The sequence below is a fragment of the Toxotes jaculatrix genome, chromosome 1, assembly GCF_017976425.1.
Source record: "Toxotes jaculatrix isolate fToxJac2 chromosome 1, fToxJac2.pri, whole genome shotgun sequence".
NCBI lineage: Eukaryota > Metazoa > Chordata > Actinopteri > Toxotidae > Toxotes > Toxotes jaculatrix.
Genome location: NC_054394.1, coordinates 14,634,672 through 14,647,586, shown reverse-complemented (window position 1 = coordinate 14,647,586; position 12,915 = coordinate 14,634,672). Strand labels below are relative to the sequence as shown.

Here is a 12,915-nt window from a genome sequence, read left to right as displayed (position 1 = left end):
TGGCATCACCTGGGGAGGCAAAGTAGCACAGGGTCATAACAGATTCAATAAGTAACAAGCATTTTGTTTTGCTTGACAAATCAAAATGAGGAATCATTAAGGATGTGAAGTCAGGTTTTTACACAAAAAGGTCTCAGGTTTGAACGTCTTTAACAATCAAGTGTTATATTTGAATATTTTTACTTTTAAGACGTGTATTTATTGTATTTGAAGTACAGTTGAATGCATCAGGCGAAATCAAGGGTCTTAAGATAGAGGGTGTTGTATGTTATTGTACAATAATTTCGGAGGGTTGAAAATTTTATCAGAAATTGATGAGAAAGTTTACAGAAAAATCAAGGTAATCTGTTGATAATTTTTCTTGTGTCTGCATCAAAATCAGTGTCTTTGTAAATTACAATAATAAGTACAATGGATGTAGATGGAAGCAAATAATTTTTCTTTGTTCACAAAATGTATATGTGAGCCCCTTGTCAATTCAGGTTAAAGAATGAATACTTGAATGTGTTACCCCCAGGAAAAAGTGCTAGTCCTTCAAAGATTGTTCAATGCGATATTTGCACATGAGATATTGTGAGAATTACTTTCATAATTTTATTGTTAAATCTCATACATTTTATACTCTTTCTGGTGTGAGATACACTGTGTTGCCTTTATATATTGAGGATGGTATCAGTGTAATTACAAATACCAACTACAGAAATGCATTTTACAAAGGGAGAGAATTTTCTTCAAAAAAGGAAGGTAAACTCCAGGTAAACTGATTAAAATAAATGTGTGGACAATTTGGTCATATCATAAAAGACAGGCATAACTGCACATTATGTCAGCAAGAAAGCCTCTGACGTATAAAAGTTGAAAGGTCTAACTCATATTGTTCTTTCTAATTGTTGAGGCTTTGACAGAAATGTGTTTAAGTCTATGGTCAAAAGGCAGTTGAAAAAATATATATCTAAGCAGGAAGCAGACTATATTATTTATTACAAATTTGTACTTACTTTTAATTAATTAAAAATACCAAATTTCTATAAAATAAATCACTTCAAAAAGCCGTGTGTGGAATTTTCTATGCAGTGCAGGGATGTGTGAACCTGCAAAGACAGTATTATTTCCTGGTGTGTATGTGGGGTGGTAAGAGGTGTAAAAGGCTTAGCTGCTGTGCACGAAAATCTTGCACCCCTGAACCTAAGCCACATGGGGGCAAGTAGGATATAGTGAGGTAGGTAAAGGAAGAGGGCTTACCTGTATTTTACTGTAACTTACTGTTTCAAACACCTTTTGATTAAACCTTATAATTTAGATTGTGTGCAGTTGTTTCTCCTCAGTATGGTGTACTCTACTAGCAGTCCCATGTTGACATCATAAAATTTTGTAATTATTAACTGTACTGTTAGTGATCCATTCATACACTCATGATTATATCTTCTAATGGTCATCTAAATATATTTGGTTCCCTAACGCAGTATTATTGAAAATTATACCTGAAAACATTATACATGTATATGGGCTCATTTCACACCCCTTTAAAAAGAATAATGACAAACTGAGTTGACCTTTTTTTAATGAATAAGTCATTTCATTCAAATGAATGGAAGAAGTAGACAATGTTATTAAATAGAGGCAATTGCAAAGCAATCATCCAGTATATTTTTGGGGACAGAGGTTTCAGCTGAGGTTGAAGCAGTAACCTGACATTGAGCACAGCTGTAAAGGTCAAAACCCATTTAACCACTGTTTTCTGTGGAGGCAGAGCAGAAGCACAATGCCACCCGCATGACACAGTATCAGTTTAAGGTGCACCTTCTTGGTAGTGCACACTCAGAGTTAGCTAGTGTAGTCATGCAACAAGTGGCATGTTTACAAGTTGTCATGTCAGGATGGTGTGCCTTCTGTTTTGGACCAAGGCTCAAGTCTGATTGCTGCCACTGTTCCCCAAACACCCATTATATAGAAAAAAAAAGTGACACTTTAGCTAAAACCCAATGGATGACACGTTCAAACTTTCAATTCATTTCGTCACATAATGCAAAACTATTACAACAGGTTGACTAGCAGGTGCTTTGACCCTCTGCTGCTGAAAACAGAGCAAGTGACTTATGTACTAATTTATGTAATGAAAACTGTTGAAAACATGTCATTTCATGGGTTTCATCTAATGTGTCACCTGAAAGAAACACACATCAGGCATTATAAAATGGCTGCCAGTGGTACTGTGTTAATATATTGTACACAGAAAATCTTAAACCCTTTGGATGCGGCTATCTGGAAATAAATCATATTCTTCAGATAATTTTCTCTCCATATATGTTTGAAAATCTGTAATTTAATGGCCTGTGTGTATTAAACTCATCAATACTTGACAGCTTACAATTCAGCTTGTGTCACAATGGAGATTTCCACCAGCCATACATCGAGCACTCCCACTGACAGCCAACAAAAACCACTGCCAGCCCAGATGAGTGACAGTCAGTCTTATCAGTCCACAGGTTGGTACTTCAGTAATCAAAAGCTTGGCTGAAGCTCCGTTTCTGTCCTCCTCTGTTGTTGCCATAGCCACCACTGCCGCTCCGGAACCCGTTACCACGGCCACCATTTCCTCCAAAATTCCGTCCCCTTCCACCTCTGAACCCTCCTCCTCTGTCACCTCGGTTACCACTGCCAAAGCCTCTGTCACCACGGTTACTGAACTGCTTCTCCTCCAGCTCTGGGAGCTCTGTGGCTACAGTCAGTTGCCAGCGGCGACCGTCCTTCCAGTTCTCCTGTTGAAGGATCAAGGGGGGTGAAAAGGATGTCAACTTCAACAAGAAACTGTCAAAATATTGATATTTTACTTTGGATTATTCATTTTCTCCAGTTTAATCTTGAGGACGCTATGAACACTCCAGCACACATCTTGAACAGACGGGAGTTTGTCCTTACCTGAACCTCCTTGACTTTGTCAGCTGGGACATCAAAACAAACTCCCTGTCAGAAACACAAGAAGGGTGAGATGGTGAGTGTTTGTGTCCCACTCTGCCTTTCAGAGGAATCAGTCTATGTACCTGCTGTGCTCTCAGAATAAGAGCCATATCAGGTATGGTCACAGCTATGGAAAGGTTTAGTTTCTTGCTAACAGATGTTCTTCTGTTTACTTATTGTGGATAATGAGCTCTGTTTATTGTGTGGCTGAATTCACCATTAAACTGAGAAATACTGTTCTAAGAAGAAATTTCACAGGGTCCTTTTCTCAATTTGCATTTTAATTTACCAGTGGAGTTCCCATTTATTTTTCCATTTGCCAGCTCTATAATCGTCATTTTGTGGCACTCTCACTGCCTACCATTTGGGCTGAATTCTTTGAAGCCCACAGTCCTGCTCTCACTTCAAAACTGTATACACACAATGAAATAAACCCTTCCTGGAACAAAGATTACTCAAAACTCTATTCTTCTGCTCAACTGTCAAACATCAGCCATACTAGAATAGAACATAACGTAAACTAGAAAAAAAAGGAAGTGTGATGTGTACATTTCTCCAACAACACCAGCAGCACATCACATAAGTACATGTTTGTGTGTACATACTGTTCTGCCTTTGAGGAAGGTCATTCTGTGAATCTGGTTCTCGATCTGTTCTCCAAGCTGTTCTTTGATGGTCCTCCAGGCGTAACCCAGATTGTGCATCTCCTGAGAACACACCAGCTGCATGGTGGTGTAACCCTGGAAATGTAAACAGGAATAATAAATTAGGTGGAATTAAGTTTATACTTCACCTGAAAGTGCAACAAATTCATGGAGGAATCTAAACATACAAGCACTACATACACAAGTGTGTATCAGGGATAACATGTCAGGTGGGAATTTGTGTATCCAAGGGTTACTGCTTTTTGGATCATCCTGATATTTGTTTGTCCTACCCCCCACAGGTAGCTGGGTAGCACAGCTGCACTGTTGTGATTAAAACTGCAGCTCGACATGAACAAACAGAAAGCTATCTTATGCAGAAAGCAAGCTGAGCACTGGTTGCTGTTATACAGTAGTATGTCCAGATTTATTGATGTATATACTGTAGTTAAGTGCATGTAACTTACAGCATCAGAGTTGAGAAGCGATCTCTGCTCCAGACTTGTGGCTCCAGAAATATGGGCCAGGGCAGCAGCCAGTGCATCAACTGCTCCTCTCTCCTCGATCAGCTTCTCGGCTGATGCTCTGAAGTATCCGATAGCTGTGACTGGAACAGAGTCCAGAAACCTGGACACAATAAAGAAATAAAATCATAACAAACTGACACTTAATTGCTTGCTGTCAGGAAATTTGTTTCACATCGAGCAGTATCTTAATTAAGAACAGTTCAGTAGGACACAGGTTTTATAGAGCCACTGTTTAAAGTCTACGTAGCCAATCTAAAGGATGCCAAGTTCAAGTAATAATAGCAGTCCTCTCACTTTAACCCACCTGACAGCATCTTTGCTTGATGACTTGATGATATCATTGGCAGTGGGAACACCAACTCGTCTGAATGTAATACCCTGGAATGTATAAAATAAAATGTATATCATTTGAGAGTCAATACAGAAACTTCTGAAATGGTCACAAAATATAAAATGTATATCAGCAGTTTCCTGGTCAATAAAATGTTCAGTTTTTATACCCTATTTTCAACTACAGGGAAAAGGTGACTTTAGTCTAGTTTTATATACAACACCACATCACCTCCCCCAGCTCTGATAAATTTCTTAGGTTCTCTGATAAAACACACTCCTTCCTCTAATTTTGTAATCCACTTTTTTTATTTTCTTCCATCTCTACCTCTTCTTGTCCATTTCCATTTTTTTTTTTTTTTACTGCTCCTCCATCAACCCAATCTAAAAAGTACACGTACCGCTTTGTTTTCTACGTATCGCAGCTGGTCCTCTTCTTTTCTCTGGTAGAAACAGATGCAGACTCCAGTCCTGCCTGCTCGGCCCGTACGTCCCGAACGATGGATGTACGACTCCACATCCTGACAGCAAGCACAGAGAAAGTAAATGTGACAAGCCTTTGTTAATCCTAATTCAAGCAACACTGTTGATAAGAACATGCACAGTTAACATTCATTCAACAAGACTTAATTTCTTCATTTTAGAACTCAATCAACCAGCACACACAAGTGTACTGCAGCTGTTTTCATTTTCAATTCAATTCAATATGAAGCGTGCAAATGCTTCTATGAACAGAATCTGCACCTTACGATCAGAACATATTTATGTATCTAAAATATAACCTCTACAGAGAAAAGAAATGGCACATCCAATAAATAAAAAGATATACTCAAATTATAAAATTCTTGTTAATTACTGGCAACATGTCACACCTTGGGTGGAGAGCACTGGACCACCAGGTCGACTTCAGGGATATCTAATCCACGGGCTGCAACGTTGGTGGCAACCAGAACCTCAAAGGCACCATTCCTGAAGCCCTTCAGTGTCAGCTCTCTCTGTTTCTGAGGAATATCACCATGAAGGGACTGGGCACTCTAAAAATAAATAAAATAAAGTAAAATGAGAGATGAACACAAGAGAATTTTATCGCTTTTTTATAGCCTTTTTTTTTTTTACATGGGGGTATTGACACAAGAACTCTGCAATGAAATTAGAAAAGAAAAAACATAGAACATAACATCCTGGTTAACAATTTAATCTGTCAGAACTCCCAAATCTTATAAAGCTGTCAAAATTATTCTTTTAAAGAAGTTTTGTGATATAAGAAATGTCAGTTGATCATTGTGTGTGTGTGTGTGTGTGTGTGTGTGTGTCTGTGTGTGCGTCTGTGTGTGTCTCTACCTGTTTGATGGATGCATTCATGGAAAGTTCGTTGGCCTCTTTCTTTGTCTCACAGAACACGATGGTTCGGCCGTGGCTGCCGCTGTAAACCTGGATCACATCACCTACCACGGCTGCACGCTGTGACCAGTGGCACGCTATGGCCAGATGCTGGACAGAAGAAAGGGCAGACAGAGACAAAAAGATAAATGGATGGGGGGCTGCAGGGGCCACAAGATGAGAAGAGACATTTTTATTATTCCTGCTGGCTGACTTTAAACTTGTACTTCATCATAATTCCACTGGTGTTGATGATGATAAATACAGCAATTTTACCGCAAATGAACTTGCTGTGCTTTCCTGATGGAGATATATGTGAGCTTATTTTATACTCTCAATTACTTTAACTGGTCCTGTTTACAGGCAACTTTGAGAAATGTAAGCCTAAAATTTCTCACAAATGCTGTAACACTTGTTAAATTACACAAATCACAAACCTAACGCTCCTTTCACCTCTTAAAACACTCTCTCTCTCTCTCTCTCTCTCTCTCTCTCTCTCTCTCTCTCTCTCTCTCTCTCTCTCTCTCTCTCTCTCTCTCTCTCTCTCTCTCTCTCTCTCTCTCTCTCTCTCTCTCTCTCTCTCTCTCACACTCACACTCACACTCACACTCACACACACACACACACACACACACTTACTTCCACCGTTGTTGCAGCTTTCTGTGTTTTCTTGCCAATCAGGTCGATGTGTTTGCATCCTGGTCTCATGTATTTCTTGGCCACATCATAGACCCAGGAGGGGCAGGTGGCCGAAAAAAGGAGAGTCTGGGGGTTGGAGTCACAGTCTGAAGAGGAACACACACACGTAGAAGAACACACTGTTGTAATTGTGAGGGGAAAAAAAAAAATCAGGCTCCCGCCTCCATAGCTCAGTTCAATCTACCACGTCATAAGAAACACCCCCCAAAATGGTTACACCCTGTCCTATACACAAACACTGAAGACAAAAATACCATTATGAGATTTTATTTTTTAACATTTCCAATTTTTTTCACAAACCAGCACACAAAGATTTACTTTACCTTTCTTATACGATGAAGCCAAAATTTCCTCAACCTGTTCTGAAAACCCCATGTCCAACATTTGGTCTACTTCATCCAGAACAACGTGTTTCAGCTTTGTGAGGTCGAGTTTATGGTTCTGGATGTGGTCTTTGATACGACCAGGGGTTCCAATCAAAATATCAATTCCATTACGGATAGCATCAACTAGACAGGAGGAGAGGAGTGGAGAAAATCACTGTTAATATTGATGTATAAACTGCACAGTTAATAAATGTTGTCAGAACAGCAGACAGGAACCACATTTATCAAAAAACAAAGAAAAACAAATCATGAACTGTATTTTTAAGGTCCTATTGTGTTTCTTTAATCGTTTTAAATAGTTAACTGGAAAAGTACTTTATAACATTAAACAGAGAAGCCTTCAATATAAATGCACACATGATTTGAACTATTTCAAAAATTACTTCTATTAAAGATCACTGTGTGTTTGCATAAGACTTACTCTGTGGGTTGTACGAGCTGCCTCCATAGAAACAGGCGATAGCCAGTCTCTTGGAGATGTCTTTGAAGTCCTTAGCGACCTGGATAGCTAACTCTCTGGTTGGAGCTAACACCAGGACCTACATACAGACAGAAAAGAGACTCAGTCATGCATAAACATACTCAGACAGCAACTGGCACTTTGACTGATGCTAGTTTTCAGTGAGTGGTGCAGATGTGTGTGCACCTTGGGAGCCCGGCCTCTGGCCATGTCCACCAAATCCTTTTGGAGCTTCTCCACCAATGGTATGGCAAAGGAGAAAGTCTTTCCTGTTCCAGTGCGGGCCTGGGCAATCACATCTTCTCCATCATATACATGATTAAATGTCTTCACCTGAATGTCAAACAGGTAAGAGACTCCACGAGCTGAGAAAGTGATAGAAAGGGCAGGAGGAGGAAGCAATCACTTCTCAAAACCTGACACAAAATTTCAATCAACATTAAAAAGCATGTGTATGCAGAAAAAAAAAAAAAAAAAAAAAAAGGTTCAAACGAAAAAGAGATATGTTACAAAAAGTTCATCAACCAGGTTAAAACACACAGTCAGTTTAGCACTGTGAACTGCAGAGCCTCTAACACGCCAGATTTTGGACACGTACCAGTACACTTCTCGTCAAGTTCAACAGTGGTAAAAACTATGGTATAATTATGATGTCAATATGACATTTACCTTTCAGTTTACCAATGGTGACCTGGGAGATCCTGAAGTTGGAGAAGGCCCCTTCCTTCTGCTCTGGTGTCTCCTCCTATAAAGACAAACAGAGTCAGTCTATTTGACTGTTTTCTTATTCTACAGATGACTCTGAAGAATGTCTATTAAAAAATTAAAAATGTCAAGGCAAAGTCTATAAAGTCTAGGAAAATGAAAATATGACCATATAAAGATAATTCAATTAAACTGAATAATTTAACCTTACATAATTTGTTGACACTTTTAAATCTTAATTTAGACTCTGAAAGTGTAACAACACATATTGGAAAAGAAGTCCAATAAAAACTGAGAAAGAGCAGATTATTTATTCTATTTACCACTAGGAGGAGTTATCATACACTTAGTATCTAAACAAACTTTCAACTTTTCCCGCAAGGAAAAACTGTACACAATCAGTCTGTGAGTCGTACCATTTCTTTTTCACAGTCACTGGCTGACTCTTCACTTGACTGTAATGGTGTCTGAACAGGGGTGTTTGGGGTGGAATGTCCGTTGGTTGCTGCCTCTGCGATTGCTTTCTTTTGCTTCTTCTTCTTTTTCTAAACCAAAAAAGAAAAGTGGAGACAGAGCATGACCTTTTCTGCCAGGGCACAGTCTGAGAACATTCATTAATATTAGCAAAATTCTAAAATCAGCTAACAATCACCTCTACAGCCTTTTCACCATTTAACAGGACAGATTATCCAATGTCCCACATAACAAACAAGAAGTCTTTTTGGTGAGAAGATCTACTACTACATATTTGTACTAATAACAAAGCACTGACCTCTGTGTCTCCATCAGTGTTCTTCTTAGTCTTCTGCTTTGGTGTTTCAACACCATTACTGTTGCCATTCATGTCTGTGGCCTCATCTTCTAAGTGGTCATTGGTCACTTGATCCGCTGCCAGCTTGTCTTTTTTCTTTTTCTTCTTTGGTGCTGGAGGTTCACAGGCTGGGTCGGCCTGCTCTTCCTGGTCCTCCAACTGCTTCTTCTTCTTCAGCTTCTTGCCCTCCTTGGTCTTGTTCTTTATTATTATTATTTTTTTTTAAAACAGAAACAAGAAAGGCAAATAGGTTTTAGTTTAACCAAATGCTGTTACCCAAAGTTTGAAAAAAGTGCTGATACATACACACTTGACAAGTACCTTCAACACTGCACCTAGTAGCTAAGCCCTGTGTAGCATTATTTGCTTTATGTCACTGTTGTTTTTCTGCACATTGTGTAAAAATGTATATACATCTGTCTGTCCGAGAGTGTGTGTGTGTATGTCAGTGGGCATGTGTGTGCAAGAAATGTGCGATGACTGTGTGTGTGCGCAATGTGTATGTGGTTCGAAATAGTGTGTGTGCACTTTGCTGTCTGCCTTGACTCTACTGTGTTTTAACAGTTGTGTATCTCACCAACTGTTCCCGGTGAAACGTTGTTTCGTCTCACTGTATACTACTTATATGGCTGAAACGACAATAAAAACCTACTTGACTTGACTTGAAAGGATTCCACGCTGTCAGCCCGTACATCCCTATGATATACAGATCTGCTCAGTAACACGTGGAAAGGCCACGTGACCTTACAGCAAAGCTTAAATAGCTAAGTTAGCAACATGTGTTAAAACAACCGCAGCAGTGGATCGTATTCACTTTCTTAATTCGTATCGTTCTAACCCGCAGTTGATTACATCGCGTTAACAATGTTTATCTCCTAGTGTGGCTACACAAAACTATCTTACGTTGGTCTGCTAACGGTTAACTGACCAGTTAGCCGAGGTTTCACGTTAGCATGTCCTGCCACATGTTGTCAAACATGGAGAAGCCGGAGCACGGCGTCGCACGAACTACGGGGTTTACGAGGTCTGTCCTTGGCGACACGGTCCGCTCTACTCACCTTCAGGGTTTTAGCCTCGTTCACAGTGTCCAAATCTTCCTCCATGGTTTGGTCTTTGGTGTCAAAAGTGATTTTTGACGGCATTTCTCTTCCCTGATGAAACCCTTCGGCGTAGACACACAGGCAAACCCACGGGCACGCGGACGGAAAGGAACGCGCAAGGTGGCGCAAGGAAGCGTGTTCACGAAGCAGACATAGAAATAGAAATGATAGAGAGACACTATAGAGCTGCACAAGCAAAAACACTGAACACGCCACTGTCCACAATAGATCACTGTGAGTTCTACACTGTACAGAAGAAGGTGATTTTTTTTTTTTTATAATTAAATAAGTTATTTGTTAATTTTGCTACGTCTTTCATGAGAAAAATATGAAAAAATAGTAGTGTGACAGAAATATTAATGAATTTCAACCAGATGATAAATAAATAAATAAATATAAACAGTAGAAACTAGAGAGCATCTTGCGATGGAATCACATTAGTCACGACGCCCGTCAACATGCTCGTTCCGACCCGTGAATACTAATCTTCCTGCCTATGATCTCAGCCACACACGTGGAAAGTGTCGTGACTGCTTCTTTCTCGGTTGTGATCTGACAACAGACAGATATGCACCGGCCACCTTTGTAGTAGCTCACGCTTTTGCCATAACGATACACACACTTGAAAACAACACCAGCCACGCTGCCTGCTGGTGATAACGTGGCCATTTAAACACACATCAAAACGGTAACGACGATAACTGCCCAGCAGATGGCAGAGTGGTGTCCTGAGGCTTTGTCCTTCAGTATGTACAGAAGGTACAGTATGTCTGATGATTTGTCATATAAAGTGCATCTACACAGGGTTGCAACAACAGGTCTACCTGTCTTTACACTTAAAGTCCAAAAGTGCAAATACGTATTTATTCTAAAATTATCTAATTCATACTGCTTGATATTCTCATTTTACAGTCTTACAGCAAAAAAACGATCTTTGTTCATGTCTTTTACATGCAAATAGAAAAACAAACAAAATTCTTTATACATTGAATTAATATACAACATATATATAAAAGCACTCAAGATTTTAACAGACCCATCCCATCCAGCAAACTGCCTTTTTAACTCTCTGCCCTTTCACAAAAGACTGAGGAGCATTAGGACTAGAACAACCAGATTCCAGACCAGCACATATCCCAGTGCTGTCCGCCTACTTAACACCTTAGAACTTGTACGTTAGACCAGTTTGTTTTGTTTTTATATATTTTTTATTTTATTATTTTGTTGTGGATTGTTACTATTATTTTAGTATTCTCGTTATCTTATAATACTTTTGATCTTGCGCTTCTTTTATTTGGTTTTATAGATATGTTCTTTTGTCATCGTTACTTATGCTGCTAATAATGTCAGTGGGTATGTGATTGTTTATTATTTATGACTGCAAGAATGTAATTGCACTGACCTCACTAAACAAATCCCTAACGACTTAGTCTTTTGGCAATAAAGTACTGAATCTTGAAACTTAAATTAACTTTCACAGAATTTTATACAAAGTGAAGGTGAAATAGTGAGTAATAAGGTGCATGTGTGAGTGTGTGCGTGAGTGGTTATCTGTCTTTGTGTGTCAGCCCTGCTATTGATTGGCGACCTCGCCCATGGAAGATGAATGAATGAATGCATGTGCTTTAGCAAATATTGTGATAGTTGAGAGTTCCACCTTAAATTGCAAAATCCATGTTGGTATTCTGCGAACAAAACCATCCATAAAAATATAGAGAGCAAATGAGAACAAATTTCAAATAAAAATTAATACATTTTTACCATGCTATTTTAATGCAGTACAAAAACACAAATTAATAGAACTGCCACAAAGGATTGATTAATATACAATAAATATAGTACACAGTTTTTCAAGGGATAACAGAATGCCTTTCATGGCAAACACATGGCATATTATTGTTTTCACAGTTTTCAAACTCATGTTAATAGTATGTTTTCATGTTTAAAAAATTGTCATTTCAACAGGCAAATTCCATTCATAAAAACTGAGATGGCTCGTGCCATTTCTAGGCATAACTGAAGCATTTAACTTAATTTTGCCCTCTTTTGCAATAGCTAAATAGCCTAAATGACAACAGAGTACACAACATTCACCAACAAATACATGGCTTGGAGTCAAGTAAGTATTAAGTAAATAAGTATTTGACTCCAGCTAATATAAACATGCACACTCATGCAGATAAAGAAAGTCAGCACCACATTGGCGTGGACAGCTTCAGCTCAACCTACCCAGGACTAAATATTAACAGTAAAGCATGGACAGATAAGCCAGAGTTATGTTATCCATCAGTTATCATATGAGATATTATTACTATTAGTTATTCATCTAAAAAAGATTATACTATGGTTGGATCACAAGGGGTTGGACATATCTGGACAAGGAAATGCACTGTACTGAATGTTATCCTAACATAAATTTTATAATGTCTTAGACCAGACTTGGATGAGACTACCCTGAATGGCAAGCCTAGCACAGCACTGCTGAAAGTTCATAGGGGAATATGAGAGAATTAGAAAAAAAAGTAGAAGAACACATTGCATGTCCAATTTAATTCATTAAAATATTCATATTTTTACTGTTCCTGAAAACATACAAATTTTGGAGCTACAAGATTTGCATAGGATGCATGACATGACACAGGTGGATGCGAGAACATAGATTTGTGAATAGAAGTCATTGTAAACCCATGTATTTACACAGATGTAGTGACAAACATGCACACCCTCACAGAGATCCGGGTAATATAATTATGTTTCCGTTTTTACCAGTTTGATGGTAACGTTTGGAGGTGTCATAAAACCTGTTTCCTCAGGATAGGCAAACAGCTCATCTAGCTGTGTCTTTGTCAGTTGACACCTCTGATGCTCCTTGAGCAAAGAAGTTATTTAAAGTTAAATGTTATTCATTCCAGCCA

At 38.8% G+C, this 12,915-nt stretch overlaps 1 protein-coding gene across 1 annotated transcript; it reads right to left on the bottom strand.

The window, feature by feature from the left end:
* Positions 1–1,544: 1,544 nt before the first annotated feature.
* Positions 1,545–10,110, bottom strand: ddx21 (DEAD (Asp-Glu-Ala-Asp) box helicase 21). Its single transcript, XM_041036517.1, has 16 exons — positions 9,959–10,110; positions 8,862–9,101; positions 8,506–8,634; positions 8,054–8,129; positions 7,571–7,749; positions 7,346–7,463; positions 6,862–7,047; positions 6,479–6,624; positions 5,801–5,950; positions 5,332–5,493; positions 4,861–4,980; positions 4,434–4,507; positions 4,070–4,229; positions 3,564–3,698; positions 2,920–2,964; positions 1,545–2,759 (listed from the first exon to the last, which is right to left on the bottom strand). The coding sequence occupies exons 1-16, from the start codon at positions 10,040–10,042 to the stop codon at positions 2,496–2,498; spliced, it is 2,268 nt and encodes a 755-aa protein (XP_040892451.1). The 5' UTR covers positions 10,043–10,110; the 3' UTR covers positions 1,545–2,495.
* Positions 10,111–12,915: the final 2,805 nt, after the last annotated feature.

What these genes read in the sequence shown, in the direction of transcription:
- ddx21 (XM_041036517.1), bottom strand. Translation starts at nt 10,042, where the DNA reads ATGCCGTCAAAAATCACTTTTGACACCAAAGACCAAACCATGGAGGAA. An exon ending in GTGACTGTGAAAAAGAAATG is followed by an intron (nt 8,130 to 8,505) that starts GTACGACTCACA and finishes TTGTCTTTATAG; the next exon opens with GAGGAGACACCAGAGCAGAA. An exon ending in CACCATTGGTAAACTGAAAG is followed by an intron (nt 7,750 to 8,053) that starts GTAAATGTCATA and finishes TCACTTTCTCAG; the next exon opens with CTCGTGGAGTCTCTTACCTG.